A 26915-nucleotide genomic window follows, 5' to 3' on the forward strand; every position below is an offset into this window, starting at 1 on the left:
GAATGAGTGATGGTACAGAGCAGCATACAGTAGATGGTATCGAGTACAGTATATACATATGAGATGAGAATGTAGACAAAGTAAACAAAGTGGCATAGTTAAAGTGGCTAGTGATACATGTATTACATAAGGATGCAGTCGATGATGTAGAGTACAGTATATACGTATGCATATGAGATGAATAATGTAGGGTAAGTAACATTATATAAGGTAGCATTGTTTAAAGTGGCTAGTGATATATTTACAACATTTCCCATCAATTCCCATTATTAAAGTGGCTGGAGTTGGGTCAGTGTCAATGACAGTGTGTTGGCAGCAGCCACTCAATGTTAGTGGTGGCTGTTTAACAGTCTGATGGCCTTGAGATAGAAGCTGTTTTTCAGTCTCTCGGTCCCAGCTTTGATGCACCTGTACTGACCTCGCCTTCTGGATGATAGCGGGGTGAACAGGCAGTGGTTCGGGTGGTTGATGTCCTTGATGATCTTTATGGCCTTCCTGTAACATCGGGTGGTGTAGGTGTCCTGGAGGGCAGGTAGTTTGCCCCCGGTGATGCGTTGTGCAGACCTCACTACCCTCTGGAGAGCCTTACGGTTGAGGGCGGAGCAGTTGCCGTACCAGGCGGTGATACAGCCCGCCAGGATGCTCTCGATTGTGCATCTGTAGAAGTTTGTGAGTGCTTTTGGTGACAAGCCGAATTTCTTCAGCCTCCTGAGGTTGAAGAAGGCGCTGCTGCGCCTTCTTCACGACGCTGTCAGTGTGAGTGGACCAATTCAGTTTGTCTGTGATGTGTATGCCGAGGAACTTAAAACTTGCTACCCTCTCCACTACTGTTCCATCGATGTGGATAGGGGGTGTTCCCTCTGCTGTTTCCTGAAGTCCACAATCATCTCCTTAGTTTTGTTGACGTTGAGTGTGAGGTTATTTTCCTGACACCACACTCCGAGGGCCCTCACCTCCTCCCTGTAGGCCGTCTCGTCGTTGTTGGTAATCAAGCCTACCACTGTTGTGTCGTCCGCAAACTTGATGATTGAGTTGGAGGCGTGCGTGGCCACGCAGTCGTGGGTGAACAGGGAGTACAGGAGAGGGCTCAGAACGCACCCTTGTGGGGCCCCCGTGTTGAGGATCAGCGGGGAGGAGATGTTGTTGCCTACCCTCACCACCTGGGGGCGGCCCGTCAGGAAGTCCAGTACCCAGTTGCACAGGGTGGGGTCGAGACCCAGGGTCTCGAGCTTGATGACGAGCTTGGAGGGTACTATGGTGTTGAATGCCGAGCTGTAGTCGATGAACAGCATTCTCACAGCCTTGGCTGTGTGCTTAGGGTCATTGTCCTATTTGAAATTGATCTTTCGCCCCCAGTCTGAAGTCCTGAGCGCTCTGGAGCAAGTTTTCATCAAGAATCTCTCTGTACTTTACTCCGTTCACTTAATCCTGACTAGTCTCCCAGTCCCTGCATGATGCTCCCACCATCATGCTACACCGTAGGGATTCAGGCCAAAAAGTTCAATCTGAGAGTCTTTAGGTCTGAGAGTCTTTAGGTGCCTTTTGGTAAACTCCAAGCAGGCTTCCTTGTGCCTTTTAATGAGGAGTGGCTTCCGTCTGGCCACCCTACCATAAATGCCTGATTGGTGGAGTTCTTCAGAGATGAGTTCTTCTGAAAGGTTCTCCCTTCTCCACAGTGGAACTCTCGAGCTCTGTCAGAGTGACCATCGGGTTCTTGGTTACCTTCCTGACCAAGGCCCTTCTACTTCAATTGCTCAGATTGGCCAGGTGGCAGCTCTAGGAAGAGTCGTGGTGGTTCCAAACATCTTCCATTTATGAATGGTCAGTTCCTTTGACCTCATGCTTGGTTTCTGCTCTGACATGCACTGTCAACTGTGCAACCTTATATAGACAGGTGTGTGCCTTTCCACATCAATTTAATTTCCCACAGGTGGACTCCAGTCAAGTTGCAAAAACATCTCAAGGATGATCAATGGAAACGGGATTCATCTGAGCTCAATTTCAAGTCTCATAGCAAAGGGTCTGAATACTTATGTAAATAAGGTATTTCCTTTTTTTAAATCTTTAATACATTTGCAAGAATGTATAAAAACCTCCTTTTGCTTTGTCATTTTGGGCTATTGTGTGTAGATTGTTGAGGATTTTTTAGTATTTAATCTCTTTTAGAATAAGGTTGTAACGTAACAAAATGTGGAAAAGTCAAGGGGTCTGAATACTTTCTGAATGCACTGTATGTGCTTTATCCAACCCCTCTGACTGTCATTGTCATGCCATACGTGTTTCTGTAAAACAAAGGACATAGTATATCCTGGTCCCAGATCTGTAGGATTAGAGTTAAAGCTAAGGCATGACAACAGTAGTCAGATAATTTAGCTAAAGCCCGATCATTGAAGTAAAACCAATCTAGCTATTACTTCATGATTGTTTTTCATCTGTGTGTGTTTTGTGTAGGTCAGACTTTGCTATGATCTACAACGACCGGTCAGTCCAGGAAAGCCACCACATCAGTGCTGCGTTCCATCTTCTACAGGACGACCAATCCAACATCTTCATGAACCTCTCCAGAGAACAGTGGATGTAGGAGAGATGTACTGTATCAATATGCTGTGAGACAGACAGAGACAGACAGACAGACAGACAGACAGACAGACAGACAGACAGACAGACAGACAGACAGACAGACAGACAGACAGACAGACAGACAGACAGACAGACAGACAGACAGACAGACAGACAGACAGACAGACAGAAGCAAACCCAACCACAACTCCCCTTTGAGCAGCACAAATCTATGTTACCATGGGAACAGAGAAACCCATCAGGACAGTCTGGAAAGGTTAGATGGGTGTGTTTATGCGTTTGTGTGTGAAAGGGCAGTCTGGAAAGGTTACATGGGTGTGTTTCTGTGTGTGTGACAGGGAGCTGCGAGCGCTGGTGATAGAGATGGTGTTGGCTACAGACATGTCGTCTCACCTTGTCCAGGTCAAAGCCATGAAGGGGTGTCTGCAGCAGCACGAAGGGTACGTGCTGCTCCACACTTTACCCAGGTCACATCATCTGAGATGTAGATTATGGTGGTACAGATGTAGGATCTTAATTTGAGACAATTTGCTACAGCAGGAAAATAATCCTTGAGCAACAGGAAATGTGAATTATTATGTGGATTATAATGAATGTATGGGTTGATATAATTTTCATTAGAGCAAGTCAAGTCTGACTTTTTTAAGTAGAAATGACAAACGTTAGAAGACTTTTTAATCCTGAAAAATACTACAAGTTTGCATTTCCTGCCATGCAGGGAAATTCTCAGCAACAAAATAGTGATCAAATTATCTGTAGGCCTACTTGATAGCACATTGTGAGAAAGGTACTATATTAAATGACATATTTTTTTAGACATATTGATGGATTTCATTCCTGTTAATACTTGAAGAGCAATTTATTTTTCATAACTTAAAATGAATGTGCTGTGTAACTCTCCCATTGACTCCAATGATCAACATGACAGCCAAAGAAGCTCAAGTTCTGTTCTGGTCCATATCTAGCAGTCACTCGTGGTCATTTGTTTCCTGTGGTCAACAGCATAGACAAACCAAAAGCGCTGTCCCTACTACTGCACACTGCAGACATCAGCCACCCCTCTAAGCCCTGGAGTCTACACTCTCGCTGGACCAAAGCCCTCATGGACGAGTTCTTCAGACAGGTAGGACCCATGGAGGAACTTACAACTGGGTACAGGGTTTTCTTGACTGTTTCAGTTTTAGATAGTCTTTGGTACTGTGTTGGTCCTGGGTCATCTTCTGTACTGTGTCGGTTCTGGATCGTCTTCTGTACTGTGTCGGTCTTGGATCGTCTTGTGTATTGTGTCGGTTCTGGATCGTCTTCTGTACTGTGTCGGTTCTGGATCGTCTTCTGTACTGTGTCGGTTCTGGATCGTCTTCTGTACTGTGTCGGTTCTGGATCGTCTTCTGTACTGTGTCGGTCTTGGATCGTCTTGTGTATTGTGTCGGTCCTGGATTATCTTGCTCATTGTTGTTGATTGTCTTTGAAACATTTTTTTCTCTCTTTCTGTTTCTCTGAGGGTGACAGAGAGGCAGAGCTTGGTCTTCCCTTCTCTCCACTGTGTGATCGGAACAGCACCCTGGTCGCAGAGTCACAAATAGGCAAATTATAAGACATTACTGCACATGGTCATCACTGAGTCATCCATTTGAGTCATCACTGAGTCATCCATTTGAGTCATTACTGAGTCATCCATTTGAGTCATCACTGAGTCATCCCTGAGTCATCATCAACCATCAATATATATGCTCTCATTTTATATACTTTGGACAATGTGTATGCAAAACCATACTGTCTAAAGCACATATGCAGGTTGTGTATGAAGATGTGATCTTTAACATGTAAAAAACAGGGTTGTTACATAATGTATAATATTAGTATTATTAGACATACATGTTAGTCATTTAGCAGACACCCTTATCCAGAGCCACTTGTAGTAGTAAATGCATACATTTTCACACAACGTAGCAATTGTTTTTGTAGTATATAGCTAACAATACTGTTTTTGTGCGCAGGTTTCATAGACTTCATAGTAGACCCTACGTTCTCCCTACTGACTGACGTGGCTGAGAAGATAGTCATTCCCCTGGTGGAAGACAACCCAGGCCCACCGGACCCCTGCAATCGACATAGGTGGCATTCAAAGCATGTTTATTAGACTAGAACCCCAGCTTAGACGTTAGTTAGCTAGTTGGTTTCTTAACTTGTACCTACGCACGACAAATACTTTCAAACACTTGGGCTGCTGTACAATGGAAACAATGGAATAGCTCCAAAAGCACAAACCCAAATCTAAATTAAGCACACCCCAATTACATTTGACATATGTGTTTGACTCAGGTCTGATGCTTTTTTTGTCTTTTTTTTCAGTAATCTGTGGAAGGAGAGTTCCAGAGGACTACAGTGGAGCTTGTCTCACATCACCTCAGAACTGGTCAGCTTCAGATCCACCTGGACACGACACACAGAAGACAACAAGTTCAAATGGAAGGAGAGCGGCTCCAATGGTAATGTGACAGACTTCTATTAACACCCTGTTGTAGCTCAGAGGTGGGCAATCTTACCTTGCCAGGCATGGCTGGTTGGGGTGGTGTATTGACGCTTGGCTGGAATCCCGACACCAGCTGTCGCAGTGTATGATTGATTGCTCACCCCTTGGCTTGGCTCTATGAATACTCAGTGGCTGCATCCCAAATGACACTGTATTCCTATGCAGTACACTACTTTAGACCAGGGCCCTACGGGCCCATAGGCCTCTGGTCGAAAGTAGTTCACTATATAGGGAATAGGGATCCATTTGGGGCGCAGGCAGTGTCTCTCTTTGATTTCCAAAAAGATTGAGGAGATATCAAGGAGACATACAGTAAGCCATGTTTATACTTGGTACTAACATCCATCCATCTTGTGTCTGGATCATGTCCACATTCTGATTATGCCCACATTTTCAGCCAGGTTTAGATGATTAAAAGAAGCATTATAAACTGATTTCGATCAGATCTTGTATGTGTAAATGGACAAGATCAGGATGAATATTCTTTCCAACCTATTGTATTTCAATCAATCTATCATACTATCATGCTATCACACCATCATGCTATAATATGATCATCCTATCATATCATCATGCTATTATGCTATCATATCATACTGTCATACCATCATGCTATCGCGCAATCATGCTATCATTATTTATTTATTTATTTTATTTACTGTTATTTTACCAGGTAAGTTGACAGAGAACACGTTCTCATTTACAGCAACAACCTGGGGAATAGTTACCATCACCATCATGCTATCATACTATCATGCTATCATGCTATCGTACCCTCATGCTATCATACCATCAAACTATAATGCTATCATACCATTATGCTATCGAACCATCATGCTATCATACTATCATGCTATCATGCCATCATACCATCATGCTATTGTACATCATGCTATCATACCATCCTGCTATCGTACCATCATGCTATCATACTATCATACCATCATGCTATCATACCATCCTGCTATCATGCTATCGTACCATCATGCTATCATACTGTCATACAAAAATCATACTAAATATACTTTAATCCTCTTCCCCTCTCAGGGCTCTTGGATCAGATCGTGTCGAAGGAACCGTTGGCTGGTGAAGACGATGAGCTCTCTGAACAACTGCTGCAGACCCCTTCTAATGATGCTAAACAGTAGATAGGCCTCTCATGTAGTATGATGCCTATGTAAATGATATGTAAACGGAGGGTTGGGGAGAACTGTTTACATGTAATCTTTTACATGTAATCTTGATAATAATACAAAAATGTAACTGTAATCAGCTACTTTACCAGCTAAAATATTGTAAATGGATTCCAAATTCCAAATACTTTTGAAAAACAATTACTTAAAAATTCAGGGAAAGAATACATTATGCCACCTTTCTGTTTCTCAATGACATTCAATTCAGCACTGAAAAAAGGTGCCAGTTTATGTTTGTTCCACCTGGTTTGATGGATCCTTTCCATCTTCTTCTGATGTCTCTTAAGGGGAAAGTAATCAGTTGACATTACAGAGTGGAGGGGAAAGTAATCCAAAAGTAACTGAAAGTAATCAGATTATGTTACTGAGTTAAGGGGATAGTAAGCCAAAAGTAACTGAAACTGAGTTTGGGTATCCAAAAGTTAAGTTACTGATTACAATTTTGGACAGATAACTAGTAACTGTACCTGATTACATTTAGAAAGTAATCTATCCAACCCTGTGTAAATTATAGTAATTTAATGAAGATTACCAAAACATGCTGGTCATGTTATATGCTAATTACCATACATGATTTTACGGTGGTTTGCTTGCAATTTGTTAACCAGTTAGGAAAACTTTCATGGAGAAACTTAGCAAAGATCATGTATCATGGGTAACATGGGTAACATGGGTAGCATGTATGTTACATGGAATAGACGGGTAATGTCAACGGTACCAGCAGTGAAAGGCTGGCCTTATCATGTGGAAGATGTACGATTTAATCATGTGACTGTTGTTGTTGATGTAAAGTACAACAAGACAAAACGTTTTCTACTTCTTTATATTCTACCCGTACCACGGAGGAGATGTTGATGTGCTTTATATTCTACCCGTACCACGGAGGAGATGTTGATGTGCTTTATATTCTACCCGTACCACGGAGGAGATGTTGATGTGCTTTATATTCTACCCGTACCACGGAGGAGATGTTGATGTGCTTTATATTCTACCCGTACCACGGAGGAGATGTTGATGTGCTTTATATTCTACCCGTACCACGGAGGAGATGTTGATGTGCTTTATATTCTACCCGTACCACGGAGGAGATGTTGAGGTGCTTTATATTCTACCCTTACCACGGAGGAGATGTTGATGTGCTTTATATTCTACCCGTACCACGGAGGAGATGTTGATGTGCTTTATATTCTATCCGTACCACGGAGGAGATGTTGATGTGCTTTATATTCTACCCGTACCACGGAGGAGATGTTGATGTGCTTTATATTCTACCCGTACCACGGAGGAGACGTTGATGTGCTTTATATTCTACCCGTACCACGGAGAAGACGTTGATGTGCTTTATATTCTACCCGTACCACGGAGGAGATGTTGATGTGCTTTATATTCTACCCGTACCACGGAGGAGATGTTGATGTGCTTTATATTCTACCCGTACCACGGAGGAGATGTTGATGTGCTTTATATTCTACCCGTACCACGGAGGAGATGTTGATGTGCTTTATATTCTACCCGTACCACGGAGGAGATGTTGATGTGCTTTATATTCTACCCTTACCACGGAGGAGATGTTGATGTGCTTTATATTCTACCCGTACCACGGAGGAGATGTTGATGTGCTTTATATTCTACCCTTACCACGGAGGAGATGTTGATGTGCTTTATATTCTATCCGTACCACGGAGGAGATGTTGATGTGCTTTATATTCTACCCTTACCACGGAGGAGATGTTGATGTGCTTTATATTCTACCCGTACCACGGAGGAGATGTTGATGTGCTTTATATTCTACCCGTACCACGGAGGAGATGTTGAAGAGTGATTCTTTATCTAATTCTTCATCTGTTTTCTTTCAATCCAAAGAATTGGAATCGTGAACTATACTGAACATACAGGATATCAGTAGCCATTGTCCCAGATCATTAGCCAACTCTTCTGACTATCAGCCAGAAAAATAGCCTGGAGACCCATCTATAGCCAAACTAGCATTTCTTCTCCACGATGAGTCTTGATTTGCTTGCCTCCCTTAAGTTTTGTAGAATGCGGACACATTCTGATCATTCTGATTGGTTCCAGAAACCGGTGGGCTGGGCCAGAGCCGGCCTACATGATGACAGTTTCAACTTTGATACTCTGATTGGTTAGATTGATTAGAGACAATCCAATCACTGATTTAATTGTTTTGTACAACGCCCCTCATTTTCACAGCAGCACAAATGACTTCTGGGATGGCAGCTTCAGATTTCAGGATGGCACAGTCATAGAGCAGAATAATTCACTTCAGTATGACGCGTCAGGCAACCCAGAACTGCCATATTGTACAAGTCTTATATCTCTAACGTTGTGATTCTGAGGCCGTCCTACTATGGACACAGCACATCAAAGGCATGACAGACAGTAATAGTCAGAAGAGTTGAATGAAGCACTGCAGATCTGGGACCAGGCTGAGATATCAGTCCAATCCTTCAGCAGAGTACCGTTCACTGGTCCTCCAGTAGGAGGAGCCAAAACTGTGGGGAGGAAGACTGAACCAGGCTACAGTGGTATTATGAAATGCATTGGGTGAAAACTGGTCACGTTGTGAAATATTTATGTGTTTTATGCTCGCAGCACCACGTCTATTGAATAATTGATAATAGGGTTTTGTTATAAGTCAACCTTACTTACTCAACATTATAGGTCAGTGATGCAACACTAAAGTCAGAGCCGTATTGTTGGTAGTTCTTGGCTTGGCATGAATTAAAATGGATTATAAATTGGGTGGTTCGAGCCCTGAATGCTGATTGGCTGACAGCCGTGGTATATCAGACCGTATACCACGGTTATGACAAAACATGTATTTGTACTGCTGTACTTACGTTGGTAACCTGTTTATAATAGGAATAAGGCACCTCTGGGGTTTGTGATATATGACCAATATATCACGGCTAAGGGCTGTATCAAGGCACTCCACTTTGCGTCTTGCCTAAGAACAACCCTTAGCCGTGGTATATTGGCCATATACCACACCCCCTTGGGCCTTATTGCTTAATTATAGCATGGATTATGAGGAAAGGAATAATATGTTTTGTTTAAAGAAGTAAACACAACGCTTGTCCAATTTCAACACTTTTATGTATCAAACCATTTTTTTTTAAATGACATATGTAATCATTACCAAGTCAAACAAAGTTGAACTAAAATGCAGATATAGATGGATTTCATGTATCGTAATTTATCATTAATAAAAATGAAATAAATACACAATCATTTATGGTGTTCATACATTGAAAATGAATTACAAGATAATGTTTTTAACAGATGTAGAGTGTTCAATGCTAAATAACTGAAAAGCTTTCTAAAAGCAGAATATAATTGTGGGTCAGATTCCCGGGACCACCCATACATAAAACATAGGAACACATGACTGTAAGTATATTACTTTTATGTTGAAATCCTTTCACCTGCCTCATTCAGTAGACCTCTCTAAATTGACATAATGTCGTTCATTTGCTGTGTACTATACATACAGTACATTGAAGTAATAAGCCTAATCTGTCATCGAAATTATATGATGACGCTGACGAATATTAGGTCTAAAATGTCACCCAATCAGGACCCTAATGTCACATCAGTGAAGCAGAGTATGGGATCGAACTAGTGGAAAACAAATATATTTACCAAAGATAAAAGATAAAATAAGTTCCATATGCTTCTGGATGTTGTTACGGTACAGAAAACAATACGATATACTGGTAGTGAAATAAAAACTCTGAATGATGTACTGGGGGGAGTACAGAACAAAGGGGTGTGTAGTACTAAATCTGTACTATGCATGACTGGGATGTCAATAGACACGTAAATACATGTTGTTGTTTTTTCGTTTTTAAAAGGTCAAAGTTCACCCAGAGTCCTGTCCAATGAATTGGTCCCTTAATCAGATATGTTTTGGAGACTTCAGAGACTCAAATAGACGGAGACCGAAAACACTCTGATCACAGCTCCAGATTGGGTCATTGATGATTCCCAGGATGCCTCCCAAATAAGCACTGTGTCCCCAATAATACAGTAGTAAACTACTCCATTTGGCTCTGGTCAAAGCTAGTGCACTATATGAGGAATGATGTTATATGAGGAGTGATGCAGTGATACTGCCCTGTGACTCTTAAAAATAGACAATGTTATTGTCGTGGCACAAATATGAATAAGGACTAAATGCTGTTCTTGTTGTTTATCCGAGTCTCTTTTGCCCACCGAGGTCTAGTTCCTTCAAGAGTCCTGGACGGCAGGTCTAAAACATCAAATCAATCTTAGAATCATCTTGAGACAATATTTGGATTTATGAGTATTATACAGCGGCCATATTAGACATGTGAGTGCTAGGCCGTTACAGTTTGTGTACACAACAAACCAAAAACTGTCGTGAAAAATAACCAAATATTTCCTGTCCTGGTTTGGAACATTAGACAATTAGTTACAGATTAGTAGGGCAATCAAATGAGTAAATCAATAGAAACAAAAAACACCTAGTCATAAATAAACGCCTAGTCATCTCTCCAGCTGCACGGTATAGTACCTGACCGGACATATATCCTGATGTCTCCGCATCTACAGTGTGTCTGTTTATCAAAAGGATGATCACTTGTCTGTCTGTTGTCTGTAGTTATTGACTGAACAGCAGGTCCCAAATGGCAACCTATTCCCTACATGGTGCACTATTTTTGACCAGAGCCCTGTGGGAATAGGGATCCATTTGGGACACACAACAGGTTGGTGTGGAGGCTGTTCCATGGTTCTATTTGTCTTCTTATTCTTGGATGGGTTTCTTTGTTTTCTTCTCCTCTGGATCTGCTACGGATGCAGATGTTGTGTCTGTGGTTGAAATATTGGACACATATACACACACACAGGGAGAGAGGGGTAGAAAGATGGAGAGAAATAAATCAGTGAGATCAGGCTCGATATTTGAGAGCTTGTTAGCTTATTCCTACAGTATTTCTTAGACATTTTTTAATTAAACATTTCTTCAAAATTTTGATCCACATAAAATGTTAGAGTCAGTATGCAGTAGGTTATAAAAAAGGCTCCATTGTTGGCACACATTCAAACTATTGCAGGCATATTGCAAAAAGTTGCTTTGTTCTGAAGCTACATGATCAAAGCACTATTACAGATGTTAGCTTCATTATTATGCTAAATTAAGCCAAATCGTTAAATAGTTTAACAGATGAAAATAAACACTGTCTGTCTGAATTCTAAAGATTCCCAGTGATGATATCAAAGGGATTAGGATAGTGTAACACTACTGTCTGCAATAGGTGCAGGGGCTCCTCCTACCTGCTTGTGTGTGTTGTTTTTGTTGTGATGGTGATGTTGCTGCCATGGGGACGGTGGAACATCCCACTTCTTCCTTGGAGAAGGAGCACTCATGTCCCCCTGCAGAGTCTGATAGACTGTCCCGTGAAAACTCTGCTGGACACACAGAAAGTGTCCTTTACAGAATAGATGTGGTTAGCAGGTCAATGGAAAGCAGACTGTGAAGAATGGCGCCGAAGTGATTCAACAAATCTGATCTGACAAAGATGATATTCTTTAAATCCGTCATGATTGATGTATTGTAGTAACAGGTCCACAATGTGGTGACTAACATATTAGATATGTGTGTCTGCGAGCAGGGGTTGTTGGAGAGATTTCAATTCTGTACAGATATGAGATATACATTTCAAAATAGATTATAAATATAGTTTATTTATTTATTGTCCTATCATGATGGAATGGTACCCAACCCTATAACCTGGACACCCACCTGAGCGATCCATACACTAAGGAGAAGTCCTTATCTGTTTTATGAGCCTACTGTAAGTAGCCTATACACAGCCAAGACAGAAATATTAATGCACTCAGAGACCCACTAAAGCAGCACCGCCCCCTCAAGAGTCTAAGCCTGCCTGGCAGGGTTGGTCCTACAAAGCCAAAGCCCCCTGATGGGAGAGCATGATATACCAGGAATTGCTCAAAGCTGCTAATGAGAACCTTGATGACCTTGTACCTAGCCGGTGGGAGTCCCGGTGGGGTGCCACCACCCAGGCAGTAGCTGTGCTGACAACACTAGCTGCAGTAACCCATAGGAAGGGGGTCACAGTCGGACATTCAGAGAGGGAGCAAATTATTGTGGCCCTGGTGGCACAGAATAATCAAAGGTCTGACTTCACAGAGAATCTTGGGAAAATGGTCAGAACTGGGGACCAGCGTGTTTCAGGAGAAGTGGGTATATTATTTTGCTCAAATTTTCATGCCTTCTCAAACAGCTGTAACTGTATATGCATTTGCACATCAAGTCCTTTCTTGAGTTGGGCTCGGGGATGGAACAACTGTTGAACATCTGAGCTTGTGGTTGTTTGTGGGGGAATGGGATCGAGTTTGCATGAGTATGTGTACATATCCCACATCTGATGCTATGGGGCAATGATGTTAGGGACAACATAGGATGAATCACAATAATTGTTTGCTAAAATAATACTTGCTTGTCAGAAAAATAAATGTTGGAATGTCAAACCTGGTTCTAGGTAACTGCCTACAATATTAAGCATATTATTCGTTAATTGTGTAAATTAAGATTTTTTTATATATACATATTTTGTTTTACATCTATATATAATACAAATCGAGGTGAGGGTGATATAAATGCATTTGACGGTTGATCTGCTTCTGTTCTGTGGGTGGCACTGTGTGATCTTTTCGAAGGATGGTTCCCGGTCTCTCGGGGGCCCTAGGATCTGGGGGGGGTGGGGGTGGTCTATCGGTCACTGGGAAGACAATCCAACATGGGATGGGGGAGGGGGGTTTAGCGGGTGGAATAGAGGAGTACAGTTGGAGGTTTTACTTAGTAGCAATGCAAATATCATGGTACAGCTATATGGACACTCAATCACTATGGTGCTTTTTAATGGCAAGTTTACAAACATATAAACTCAGCAAAAAAAAGAAACGTCCTCTCACTGTCAACTGCGTTCATTTTCAGCAAACTTAACATGTGTAAATATTTGTATGAACATAAGATTCAACAACTGAGACATAAACTGAACAAGATCCACAGACATGTGACTAACAGAAATGGAATAATGTGTCCCTGAACAAAGGGAGGGTTCAACATCAAAAGTAACATTCAGTATTTGGTGTGGCCACCAGCTGCATTAAGTACCGCAGTGCATCTTCTCCTCATGGACCGCACCAGATTTGCCAGTTCTTGCTGTGAGATGTTACCCCACGCTTCCACCAAGGCACCTGCAAGTTCTCTGACATTTCTGGGGGGAATGGCCCTAGCCCTCACCCTCCGATCCAACAGGTCCAGACATGCTCAATGGGATTGGGATCCGGGCTCTTCACTGGCCATGGCAGAACACTGACATTCCTGTCTTGCAGGAAATCACGCACAGAACGAGCAGTATGGCTGGTAGCATTGTCATGCTGGGGGGTCATGTCAGGACGAGCCTGCAGGAAGGGTACCACAGGAAGGGTACCACAGGGAGGAGGATATATCTTCCATATAACGAACAGCGTTGAGATTGCCTGCAATGACCAAAAGCTCAGTCCGATGATGCTGTGACACACAGTCCCAGACCATGACGGACCCTCCACCTCCAAATCGATCTCGCTCCAGAGTACAGGCCTCGGTGTAACGCTCATTCCTTTGACGATAAACGCAAATCCGACCATCATCACTGGTGAGACAAAACCGCGACTCGTCAGTAAAGAGCACTTTTTGCCAGTCCTGTCTGGTCCAGCGACAGTGGGTTTGTGCCCATAGGCAACGTTGTTGCCGGTGATGTCTGGTGAGGACCTGCCTTACAACAGGCCTACAAGCCCTCAGTCCAGCCTCTCTCAGCCTACTGCGGACAGTCTGAGCACTGATGGAGGGATTGTGCGTTCTTGGTGGAACTCGGGCAGTTGTCGTTGCCATCCTGTACCTGTCCCGTAGGTGTGCTGTTTGGATGTACCGATCCTGTGCAGGTGTTGTTACATGTGGTCTGCCACTGCGAGGACGATCAGCTGTCCGTTCTGTCTCCCTCTAGCGCTGTCTTGTCTCACAGTACGGACATTGCAATTTATTGCCCTGGGCACATCTGCAGTCCTCATGCTTCCTTGCAGCATGCCTAAGGCACGTTCACGCAGATGAGCAGGGACTCTGGGCATTTTTCTTCTGGTGTTTTTCAGAGTCAGTAGAAAGGCCTCTTTAGTGTCCTAAGTTTCCATAACTGTGACCTTAATTGCCTACCGTCTGTAAGCTGTTAGTGTCTTAACTTCTTTGGGAACGGGGGCAGTATTGAGTAGCTTGGATGAATAAGGTGCCCAGAGTAAACTGCCTGCTACTCAGGCCCAAAAGCTAGAATATGCATACAATTATTAGTTCTGGGTAGAAAACACTGCCGTTTTTAAAACTGTTTGAATGATGTTTGTGAGTATAACAGAACTCATATGGCAGGCAAAAACCTGAGAAAATATCCAAACCAGAAAGTGGGAAATCTGAGGTTTGTAGGTTTTCAAGTCTTTGCATATCCAATATGCAGTGTCTCTGGGGTCATATTGCACTTCCTAGGGCTTCCACTAGATGTCAACAGTCTTTAAAACCTTGTTTCAGGCTTCTACTGTGAAGGGGGAGAGAATAAGAGCTGTTTGACTGAGAGGTCTGGCAGAATGCCATGAGTCCGTGAGAGTTAGCTGCGTTCCCTTTCATTTCTAAAGACAAATGAATTGTCCGGTTGAAACATTATTGAAGATTTATGATAAAAACATCCTAAAGATTGATTCTATACATCGTTTGACATGTTTCTACGAACTGTAATTTAACTTTTTTGACTTTTCGTCTGAACTAATTGCTTGCGCACTGTGCAACAGATCCGCAAGGTAGATGGATGATTTTAAATATGTTGAATCATAAACAGATATGGCTCATTAATCTATACTGGTCCAAGTAAGGATCAAACCTACAAGCAATACAAGACTCTATTATTATGGTGGGAGATTAAATACCTCAATGGACCTTAAAGGAAATCACACTACAAACTATCACCTTCGTGCACATAAGGAAATCACGGATACCATGGATATTTTGGAACCAGTGGCTATGTGGAGGCTTAAATATACTGACCTAGTGAGATATACATGGCAGTCTGAAAGTATTCAGACGCTAAACTTTAATATTTCCAGTTTTACTTTTAATACATTTGCAAACACTTCTAAAACACTATTTTTGATTTGTCATTATGGGGTATTGTGTGTAGATTGATGAGGGAAAAAACACTTTTTAATTCATTTTAGAATAAGAGTGTAACGTAACAAAATGTGAAAAAAGTCAAGTGGTCTGAATACTTACCTAATGCACTCTACATGGCGGAGGCTCAATCAAGATAGTCGTTTTTACTACTTTCTAATGCCATTCTCACTGGCAAGAAAAGTTTAAAAAGTGTTGATAGGGGATAGAATGAAGTCGGAACATTAAATTATTTGCATATACGTTGCTCTTACATAATTTCCACGTTTGCGAGGATATTGGAAACGAATCAAAGCCTATTGGATTATTATTTGTTTTTAACTAGGAAAGAATCATGTATAACTGACTCTTTCTGATATAGGTACAGCAGATCCCCTTATTGTATGGGACACTGTTAAATGTACTTTTAGGCTATGCAATTCAATAATCACCTTTAAAACAAAAGCTATTTAGGTCAAAAGAGTTCATATTAGCAAAAGGAAATAGAGGGACTAACATAGAGCTACAGAATAAGTTAGCGGAAAAACAAGAAGAAATTGAGGAATTTATTCAAGAAATATCAAGTGGAATATATTATAAAAAATAAAGCGAACTGGATGAATATGGGGAAAAATACACCAAATTATTTTTTAATCTTCAACATAGAAATGCAACCAAAAATACATTTACTGAAACGGGTTACATATCCTAGTTTACCTATATGTTTATGGTCTTGCCTACACCTAGCGACCTGTTTTTAAAATGATATGAGCAAAAAATATTTCATTTTATTTTAAACGGCAAGCTAGACGAAATTGAACGGACCTATTTATATAATGAATATGAATTCGGAGGGCAGAAATGATGAAATATTAAAGGATTAGACTTCTCACTAAAGGCATCAGTCATACAAAAGTTATACTTAAATCCAAACTGGTTCTCTAGTAAATTGGTAAGAATGTCTCATCCTATGTTCAAGAAGGGCCTTTTCCCCTTTATTCAGATTACAAACTCACTTTTGGTTGTTTGAAAAGGAAATAATCTCCAAAATATCACTATTTTTAAAACAAGCCATAAATAGTTGATTGCAATTTCAGTTTAGTCCACCAGAAAATAATAATACAACAATATATTGGATATATTTGGCTGTTTTTCATAACATTTAGAAGCAGTCCCTTTTCAGGTTTAGAAGAAGTGACTGCTAAAAGCTAACTCCCGTTTGTATACATTGCTAGCATAGCTAGCACAGAGAAATCGTGGGTGGTAGTGAAAGTCGTTTTTAACTGTAATGCAGTTGATTGGTGAGAATGACATGAACATGTATTGGGGTTGACAGCCATACAAACATTGTACTCGAATTTGTACCTCAACATAGTGTGAAATGCACATAATCGATAGCCAAAATGTAGACACATTTCACTTGGGGGCAACGTTTCCCCCACGGCATCTTTCCGACACACGTTTCCATGGCCTTTACATTGTTTTGGTTGAGTTCCATTACCCTCTTTACCATTTTTATTAATGGGTTGCATGGTTCTTCACAATATTGTTTTGAATGTTTGTTTTAGGACTGATGCTCAACTAAGCATTCTACTCAATGCAGTCTCAATTGGTGCGGATAAAGATTTTGTCTAAAGTGCATTACTGTGGAAACACAATGACATTTCAAAAGGAGGCAAAACATTTGTAGGACTTTTTTTTGTCATCATTGCGATGTCACCAGATTGACTTTAGATGCAGGTTAACTTTAGCTAGCTAGCTAATATTGAGGGGAGAGCACATACATTTTAGCTAGCCAACGTTAGCATTGCTAACTTTTTCTAACAAACGTTACTAGCTCATGGCAACATTGCCATCTCTCTAAAGTAAACTTGACGACATCACAATAATGGCAACGTTATTTTCTACAAATGATTTGTCTATGCTAGCAATGTCATCGTAATTCCAGATGAAACAGCCATTAGCCCATTTCAGAAAGACTTGGCATTAACCATCAGTCAGAATTCAATATGCTGCGACATCAGTAGAATGCTGATAACCATGGCAACAACACAACCGAGTGACGGAGATGCAACCCATGAATAGTATGGCAATGACTTTTAAAATTTTTCAATTTCTATATTCCAAATGTTATTTGGAATGTTCTAATTCCAATTCCATTGTTCCAGTTCCATTGTTCCAGTTCCAAACCTGTTTTTATTGTATTGAGGGGAGAATCACCTCCTCGTCTCATCAGTCATCAGTCAATGTTATTACTGATGCTGAGTGAGTTTTAAAGGTTGATATTTTTACAAGTCCAAAGTTGACTATTGATGGTAATGATTCAGGGGGGTTGGGTTAAATGCAGAAGACACATTTCGGTTTATTGGATTCAGTTGTGCAACTGACTAAGTATCCTCTTTTCCCTTTTTGCCATTGATTATTTTCATCCATTGGTTTTCTCTTTTCTTTCTAGACGTTGCCATTTAATCAATTTTTCCGTTCTGATTTTCAATAGTCTATACTAAATGGGACTATGGGACAAAAACATAGTGTGTCTTTGCGAGAGGAAAATGTCACCCAGCATAGTATCAAAGGCACCAATATTGAGAAAATATTGCATTCTACATACAGTTGAAGTCGGAAGTTTACATACACATAGGTTGGAGTCATTAAAACTATTTTTTCAATCACTCCACACATTGTTTCAACCACTCCACACTTGTTAACAAACTATAGTTTTGGCAAGTCAGTTAGGACATCTACTTTGTGCATGACACAAGTCATTTTTCCAGCAATGTTTACAGACAGATTATTTCACTTATAATTCGCTGTATCACAATTCTAGTGGGTCAGAAGTTTACATGCACTAAGTTGACTGTGCCTTTAAACAGCTTGGAAAATTACAGATAATTATGTCATGGCTTTAGAAGCTTCTGATGGGCTAATTAACATAATTTGAGTCAATTGGAGATGTATCTGTGGATGTATTTCAAGGCCTACCTTCAAACTGAGTGCCTCTTTGCTTGACATCATGGGAAAATCAAAAGAAATCAGCCAAGACCTCAGTAAAACAATTGTAGACCTCCACATGTCTGGTTCATCCTTTGGAGCAATTTCCAAATACCTGTAGGTACCACGTTCATCTGTACAAACAATAGTATGCAAGTATAAACACCATGGGACCACGCAGCCGTCCTACCGCTCAGGTAGTAGATGCGTTCTGTCTCCTAGAGATGAACGTACTTTGGTGCAAAAAGTGCAAATCAATCCCAGAACAACAGCAAAGGACCTTGTGAAGATGCTGGAGGAAATAGGTACAAAGGTATCTATATCCACAGCAAAACGAGTCCTATATCGACATAACCTGAAAGGACGCTCAGCAAGGAAGAAGCCACTGCTCCAAAACCTGCATAAAAAGCCAGACTACGTTTCGCAACAGCACATGGGGACAAAGATCATACTTTTTGGAGAAATGTCCTCTGGTCTGATGAAACAAGGATAGAAATGTTCGGCCATAATGACCATTGTTATGTTTGGAGGAAAAAGGGGGAAGCTTGCAAGCCGAAGAACACCATCCCAATCATGAAGCACGGGGGTGGCAGCATCATGTTGTGGGGGTGCTTTGCTGCAGGAGGGACTGGTGCACTTCACAAAATAGATGGCTTCATGAGGTAGGAAAATTATGTGGATATATTGAAGCAACATCTCAAGACATCAGTCAGGAAGTTAAAGCTTGGTCGCAAATGGGTCTTCCAAATGGACAATGACCCCAAGCATAAATTGTGGAAAAATGGCTTAAGGACAACAAAGTCAAGGTATTGGAGTGGCAATCACAAAGCTCTGACCTCAATCCTATAGAACAGTTGTGGGCAGAACTGAAAAAGCGTGTGCGAGCAAGGAGGCATACAAACCTGACTCAGTTACACGAGCTCTGTCAGGAGGAATGGGCCAAAATTCACCAAACTTATTGTGGGAAGGTTGTGGAATGCTACCCGAAACGTTTGACCCAAGTCAAACAATTTAATGCTACCAGATACTAATTGAGTGTATGTAAACTTCTGACCCACTTGGAATGTGATGAAAGAAATAAAAGTTGAAATAGATCATTCTCTCTATTATTCTGACATTTCACATTCTTAAAATAAAGTGGTGATCCTAACTGACCTAAGACAGGGAATGTTTACTCTGATTAAACGTCAGGAATTGTTAAAAACTGAGTTTAAAAGTAGTTGGCTAAGGTGTATGTAAACTTCTGACTTCAACTGTATATATGGTTTACCTGGATCCATCCAGCCACAGAATCAGCCACAGCAGGGAATCTGAGCACAGCTCTAGGGTTCATTTTACTAATGAATTTAAAGCAGTTGGCACGATAAGAGGTCAGCACAGCTGCCATGCTAGGACTACATTTCCTAGCATGACGTAGCAGTCGGACGTGTGTTTTGTCTTGTCCCGTCCTGTATAGTGTAAATATAGTTTTTCCTCGTTTTTTTCTGTATATATTTCGTACATATTTTAATCTCACTTTCCAAATACAGGCTGAATATACTCTCCTGCAACCCGCATCACCCAATGTGGTACGGATCTGCTTTTTCTATACTTTAGAATCGGAACCCTCATCAGAAGCTAGCCAGCTAACTAGCTACTAGCTAGTAGCTAGCCACTGCTAGCGGTCTTCAACGCTAACTAGGACACCAGCGCGACATCTACCCAAAGCATATCAGACTGCTTTTTCTCTACCACATCTCCGGATTCCTACCGCAAGCTCTGAACCTTTACACCGGATCATCGCAACTAGCTAGCTGCAATCCGAGTGGCTACTCCTGGCTAACGTCTCTGTCCCAGAGCAAGCACCAGTTAGCCTGGAGCTAGTCTCGAGCTAAGCCCATCTCCCGACTAGCCGAAGAGGTCCAACAATACCTAATTTGCCAATTGGCCTGGACCCTCTACTGCCGACACGGAGCCCCGCCGATCCATCACGACTGGTCCGCCGACATAATCGTCCGAGGGGGTTTCAACAGGCTTTTCCGCTGCGACATCGCCAAAGATCCATCTGCTGGCCAAGGCCCGCGAGCTTTCTGAATCGCTGATTCCGCATGAAGAGGAATAAACAGACTCACCCCATCGCGACGTCCCCCAAAGGTTAACTCTCTAGCCCTCGCTATCTCCCTGCTTGCTAATTCGGCCTGCTAACGGCTAGCTTGTCAAGCTCCGGTCCGCTAACTGCTACCTTGTCTAGCTCGGGCCTACGAACTGTTAGCTTGTTAGCACAGGCCTGCTAACCGTCTGAACCACCGTGTCCCAATCACTCTCTGGCCCCATTTACTTTCTATCTCTTTTTGATTTTTAATTTGTTTATACCTTCCGGAAACCTGCCTCACCCAATGTGATACGGAATCGCTATTACTTTTACTCTTATTTTTATTTTTATGGAGGTTCTTGACACACTCAAGAACCTCCAGACGCTAACCAGCTAACTAGCTACAAGCTATTTAGTCATTGTTAGTTTTTAAAAACCTGGATAACACTCGCCAGCCCAGCCCCCTGCCCATCCACTGCTGCCCCTGGACACTGATCTCTTGGCTACATAGCTGACGCACGCTGGACTGTCCATTAATCACGGTACTCCTTTCTGCTTGTTTGTCTTACCTGTCGGCCCCGTTGCCTATTCAACGCCATTTTACCTGCTGTTTGTTGTGCTAGCGGATTAGCCTCGTCTACTGTTTTTAGCTAGCTTTCCAAATTCAACACCTGTGATTACTGTATGCCTCGCTGTATGTCTCTCTCAGATGTCAATATGCCTTGTATACTGTTGTTCAGGTTAGTTATCATTGTTTTAGTTCACAATGGAGCCCCTAGACCCACTCTGCATACTCCTGTTACCTCCTTTGTCCCACCTCCCACACATGCAGTGACCTCACCCATTACAACCAGCATGTCCAGAGATACAACCTCTCTCATCATCACTCAGTGCCTGGGCCTACCTCCGCTGTACCCGCACCCCACCATACCCCTGTCTGCGCATTATGCCCTGAATATATTCTACCATGCCCAGAAACCTGCTCCTCTTATCCTCTGCCCCCAACGCTCTAGGCGACCAGTTTTGATAGCCTTTAGCCGCACCCTCATACTACTCCTTCTCTGTTCCGCGGGTGATGTGGAGGTAAACCCAGGCCCTGCATGTCCCCAGGTACCCTCATTTGTTGACTTCTGTGATCGAAAAAGCCTTGGTTTTATGCATGTCAACATCAGAAGCCTCCTCCCTAAGTTTGTTTTACTCACTGCTTTAGCACACTCTGCTAACCCTGATGTCCTTGCCGTGTCTGAATCATGGCTCAGGAAGGCCACCAAAAATTCAGAGATTTCCATACCCAACTATAACATCTTCCGTCAAGATAGAACTACCAAAGGGGGCGGAGTTGCAGTCTACTGCAGAGATAGCCTGCAAAGTAATGTCATACTTTCCAGGTCCATACCCAAACAGTTCGAACTACTAATTTTGAAAATTACCATCTCCAGAAATAAGTCTCTCACTGTTGCCGCCTGCTACCGACCACCCTCAGCTCCCAGCTGTGCCCTGGACACCATTTGTGAATTGATCGCCCCCCATCTAGCTTCAGAGTTTGTTCTGTTAGGTGACCTAAACTGGGATATGCTTAAAGGGCCAGGCCTGAATACTGCCCCTTCTGGAGGAATTCGGCACCCATATAAACCATGATAAATTTTTGTCAAAAGTTGCTAATATATGCAATTAAAAATTGTTATCGAATAGGAAACACTCTAAAGCTTATAAAACCGTTTAAATTTTGTCTCTAGCTAAAGCAGAAGTCTCAGGGCATGCATTCTCCCAAAGTCTCTCTTGTATGGGAAAAGTTGCCATCACTTTGACGTCAATACACACTTCCCAAAGAGCTATAACCAACGTTCTATCATCTTCAGCGTGAAGCCTGAACCCAAAAAGTTTCACAGGTACAGGACCCAACGTGTGCTAACTCTGTAACCTTTATAACATGCTAAGGCTTAATTATAAACATAGTTTGACACTCAAATATAATGTATACTTTCGACGTTTTGGTGCGCAGCCACTTGAAATTTGCATACCCTCATTTAGACCGTGTCTAGTTTGAGAACCACAGACTTGCAAACTGAACGCTAACTTGCCCTTCCACGTCTTCTGAAGCAAAGCCATGGTACATTTTGGGATCCATGATAGAGGAGTCAGCATGCTAAATGAGAGCGCCGACTGCCTCTTTATCTTGCCAACCATATTTAGTCAAAGTTTATGATGTGTATTCCTTGTTAGCTGACGTTATCTGCCGGAGCTATTTATTTCTCCTGACATTGCATTTTTGAACGATGCATAATTGTAAACAGAGATTTGTGGATATATATTGCATATTATTGAAAAAAAATGAATGTACTCATGTTATATTACTGTCATCTGCAAAAGGTTAGTGAAATTATTTTTCTTTTAATCCTGAATTGCATATTTTTCTTACTTGGCTAAGCTAATGAGGTATGTATGCAGTGGTGGTTGGACACTGCCTCATTCCCAAAGGGGAACTAGTAGCTCTAACAGGTTTAACACTGCCTGTCAATCTCACTCAAATCATCAAGGAACCCACCAGGTACAACCCTAACTCTATAAACAAGGGCACCCTCATAGACGTCATCCTGACCAACTGGCCCTCCAAATACACCTCCGGTCTTCAACCAGGATCTCAGCGATCACTGCCTCATTGCCTGTATCCGCCACGGAGCCGCAGTCAAACGACCACCCCTCATCACTGTCAAACGCTCCCTAAAACACTTCTGTGAGCAGGCCTTTCTAATCGACCTGGCCCGGGTATCCTGGAAGGACATTGACCTCATCCCGTCAGTTGAGGATGCCTGGTCATTCTTTAAAAGTAACTTCCTCACCATTTTAGATAAGCATGCTCCGTTCAAAAAATGCAGAACCAAGAAGAGATACAGCCCTTGGTTCACTCCAGACCTGACTGCCCTCGACCAGCACAAAAACATCCTGTGGCGGACTGCAATAGCATCGAATAGCCCCCGTGATATGCAACTGTTCAGGGAAGTCAGGAACCAATACACGCAGTCAGTCAGGAAAGCTAAGGCCAGCTTCTTCAGGCAGAAGTTTGCATCCTGTAGCTCCAACTCCAAAAAGTTCTGGGACACTGTGAAGTCCATGGAGAACAAGAGCACCTCCTCCCAGCTGCCCATTGCACTGAGGCTAGGTAACACGGTCTCCACCGATAAATCCACGATTATCGAAAGCTTCAATAAGCACTTCTCAACGGCTGGCCATGCCTTCCGCCTGGCTACTCCAACCTCGGCCAACAGCTCCGCCCCCCCCGCAGCTCCTCGCCCAAGCCTCTCCAGGTTCTCCTTTACCCAAATCCAGATAGCACATGTTCTGAAAGAGCTGCAAAACCTAGACCCGTACAAATCAGCTGGGCTTGACAATCTGGACCCTCTATTTCTGAAACTATCTGCCGCCATTGTCGCAGAGTTCATCTCATCCTATGCCTCCCTCCAGTCCCTCGACTTCTTGGCACTGACGGAAACATGGATCACCACAGATAACACTGCTACTCCTACTGCTCTCTCTTCGTCCGCCCACGTGTTCTCGCACACCCCGAGAGCTTCTGGTCAGCGGGGTGGTGGCACCGGGATCCTCATCTCTCCCAAGTGGTCATTCTCTCTTTCTCCCCTTACCCATCTGTCTATCGCCTCCTTTGAATTCCATGCTGTCACAGTTACCAGCCCTTTCAAGCTTAACATCCTTATCATTTATCGCCCTCCAGGTTCCCTCGGAGAGTTCATCAATGAGCTTGATGCCTTGATAAGCTCCTTTCCTGAGGACGGCTCACCTCTCACAGTTCTGGGCGACTTTAACCTCCCCACGTCTATCTTTGACTCATTCCTCTCTGCCTCCTTCTTTCCACTCCTCTCCTCTTTTGACCTCACCCTCTCACCTTCCCCCCCTACTCACAAGGCAGGCAATACGCTCGACCTCATCTTTACTAGATGCTGTTCTTCCACTAACCTCACTGCAACTCCCCTTCAAGTCTCCGACCACTACCTTGTATCCTTTTCCCTCTCGCTCTCATCCAACACTTCCCACACTGCCCCTACTCGGATGGTATCGCGCCGTCCCAACCTTCGCTCTCTCTCCCCCGCTACTCTCTCCTCTTCCATCCTATCATCTCTTCCCTCTGCTCAAACCTTCTCCAACCTATCTCCTGATTCTCCTCAACCCTCCTCTCCTCCCTTTCTGCATCCTTTGACTCTCTATGTCCCCTATCCTCCAGGCCGGCTCGGTCCTCCCCTCCCGCTCCGTGGCTCGACGACTCATTGCGAGCTCACAGAACAGGGCTCCGGGCAGCCGAGCGGAAATGGAGGAAAACTAGCCTCCCTGCGGACCTGGCATCCTTTCACTCCCTCTTCTCTACATTTTCCTCTTCTGTCTCTGCTGCTAAAGCCACTTTCTACCACTCTAAATTCCAAGCATCTGCCTCTAACCCTAGGAAGCTCTTTGCCACCTTCTCCTCCCTCCTGAATCCTCCTCCCCCCCTCCTCCCTCTCTGCAGAGGACTTCGTCAACCATTTTGAAAAGAAGGTCGACGACATCCGATCCTCGTTTGCTAAGTCAAACGACACCGCTGGTTCTGCTCACACTGCCCTACCCTGTGCTCTGACCTCTTTCTCCCCTCTCTCTCCAGATGAAATCTCGCGTCTTGTGACGGCCGGCCGCCCCACAACCTGCCCGCTTGACCCTATCCCCTCCTCTCTTCTCCAGACCATCTCCGGAGACCTTCTCCCTTACCTCACCTCGCTCATCAACTCATCCCTGACCGCTGGCTACGTCCCTTCCATCTTCAAGAGAGCGAGAGTTGCACCCCTTCTGAAAAAACCTACACTCGATCCCTCCGATGTCAACAACTACAGACCAGTATCCCTTCTTTCTTTTCTCTCCAAAACTCTTGAACGTGCCGTCCTTGGCCAGCTCTCCCGCTATCTCTCTCAGAATGACCTTCTTGATCCAAATCAGTCAGGTTTCAAGACTAGTCATTCAACTGAGACTGCTCTTCTCTGTATCACGGAGGCGCTCCGCACTGCTAAAGCTAACTCTCTCTCCTCTGCTCTCATCCTTCTAGACCTATCGGCTGCCTTCGATACTGTGAACCATCAGATCCTCCTCTCCACCCTCTCCGAGTTGGGCATCTCCGGCGCGGCCCACGCTTGGATTGCGTCCTACCTGACAGGTCGCTCCTACCAGGTGGCGTGGCTAGAATCTGTCTCCTCACCACGCGCTCTCACCACTGGCGTCCCCAGGGCTCTGTTCTAGGCCCTCTCCTATTCTCGCTATACACCAAGTCACTTGGCTCTGTCATAACCCCACATGGTCTCTCCTATCATTGCTATGCAGACGACACACAATTAATCTTCTCCTTTCCCCCTTCTGATGACCAGGTGGCGAATCGCATCTCTGCATGTCTGGCAGATATATCAGTGTGGATGACGGATCACCACCTCAAGCTGAACCTCGGCAAGACGGAGCTGCTCTTCCTCCCGGGGAAGGACTGCCCGTTCCATGATCTCGCCATCACGGTTGACAACTCCATTGTGTCCTCCTCCCAGAGCGCTAAGAACCTTGGCGTGATCCTGGACAACACCCTGTCGTTCTCAACTAACATCAAGGCGGTGGCCCATTCCTGTAGGTTCATGCTCTACAACATCCGCAGAGTACGACCCTGCCTCACACAGGAAGCGGCGCAGGTCCTAATCCAGGCACTTGTCATCTCCCGTCTGGATTACTGCAACTCGCTGTTGGCTGGGCTCCTGCCTGTGCCATTAAACCCCTACAACTCATCCAGAACGCCGCAGCCCGTCTGGTGTTCAACCTTCCCAAGTTCTCTCACGTCACCCCGCTCCTCCGCTCTCTCCACTGGCTTCCAGTTGAAGATCGCATCCGCTACAAGACCATGGTGCTTGCCTACGGAGCTGTTAGGGGAACGGCACCTCAGTACCTCCAGGCTCTGATCAGGCCCTACACCCAAACAAGGGCACTGCGTTCATCCACCTCTGGCCTGCTCGCCTCCCTACCACTGAGGAAGTACAGTTCCCGCGCAGCCCAGTCAAAACTGTTCGCTGCTCTGGCCCCCCAATGGTGGAACAAACTCCCTCACGACGCCAGGACAGCGGAGTCAATCACCACCTTCCGGAGACACCTGAAACCCCACCTCTTTCAGGAATACCTAGGATAGGATAAAGTAATCCTTCTCACCCCCTTACTAGATTTAGATGCACTATTGTAAAGGGGCTGTTCCACTGGATGTCTTAAGGTGAACGCACCAATTTGTAAGTCGCTCTGGATAAGAGCGTCTGCTAA

At 43.5% G+C, this 26915-nt stretch overlaps 2 protein-coding genes across 2 annotated transcripts in view; one reads left to right on the plus strand and one right to left on the minus strand.

Moving 5' to 3' along the window:
• Nucleotides 1-9552, plus strand: part of LOC115121694 (dual specificity calcium/calmodulin-dependent 3',5'-cyclic nucleotide phosphodiesterase 1B-like) — a 50186-nt gene extending 40634 nt beyond the window's left edge. Inside the window, exons 8-14 of the mRNA XM_065004209.1 lie at nt 2452-2577; nt 2919-3020; nt 3583-3703; nt 4082-4163; nt 4578-4695; nt 4933-5069; nt 6161-9552. Of these exons, the coding sequence (XP_064860281.1) occupies nt 2452-2577; nt 2919-3020; nt 3583-3703; nt 4082-4163; nt 4578-4695; nt 4933-5069; nt 6161-6261 (787 nt within the window). The 3' untranslated portion in view covers nt 6262-9552. The remainder of the gene's footprint in view (nt 1-2451; nt 2578-2918; nt 3021-3582; nt 3704-4081; nt 4164-4577; nt 4696-4932; nt 5070-6160) is intronic.
• LOC135561898 (protein phosphatase 1 regulatory subunit 1A-like) overlaps nt 9442-26915 on the minus strand; it is a 78285-nt gene continuing 60811 nt past the window's right edge. The window contains exons 7-8 of the mRNA XM_065004210.1: nt 11623-11754; nt 9442-11157 (exon numbers count right to left, since the gene is read on the minus strand). Of these exons, the coding sequence (XP_064860282.1) occupies nt 11093-11157; nt 11623-11754 (197 nt within the window). The 3' untranslated portion in view covers nt 9442-11092. The remainder of the gene's footprint in view (nt 11158-11622; nt 11755-26915) is intronic.

This window comes from Oncorhynchus nerka, linkage group LG2, assembly GCF_034236695.1.
Source record: "Oncorhynchus nerka isolate Pitt River linkage group LG2, Oner_Uvic_2.0, whole genome shotgun sequence".
Lineage (NCBI taxonomy): Eukaryota > Metazoa > Chordata > Actinopteri > Salmoniformes > Salmonidae > Oncorhynchus > Oncorhynchus nerka.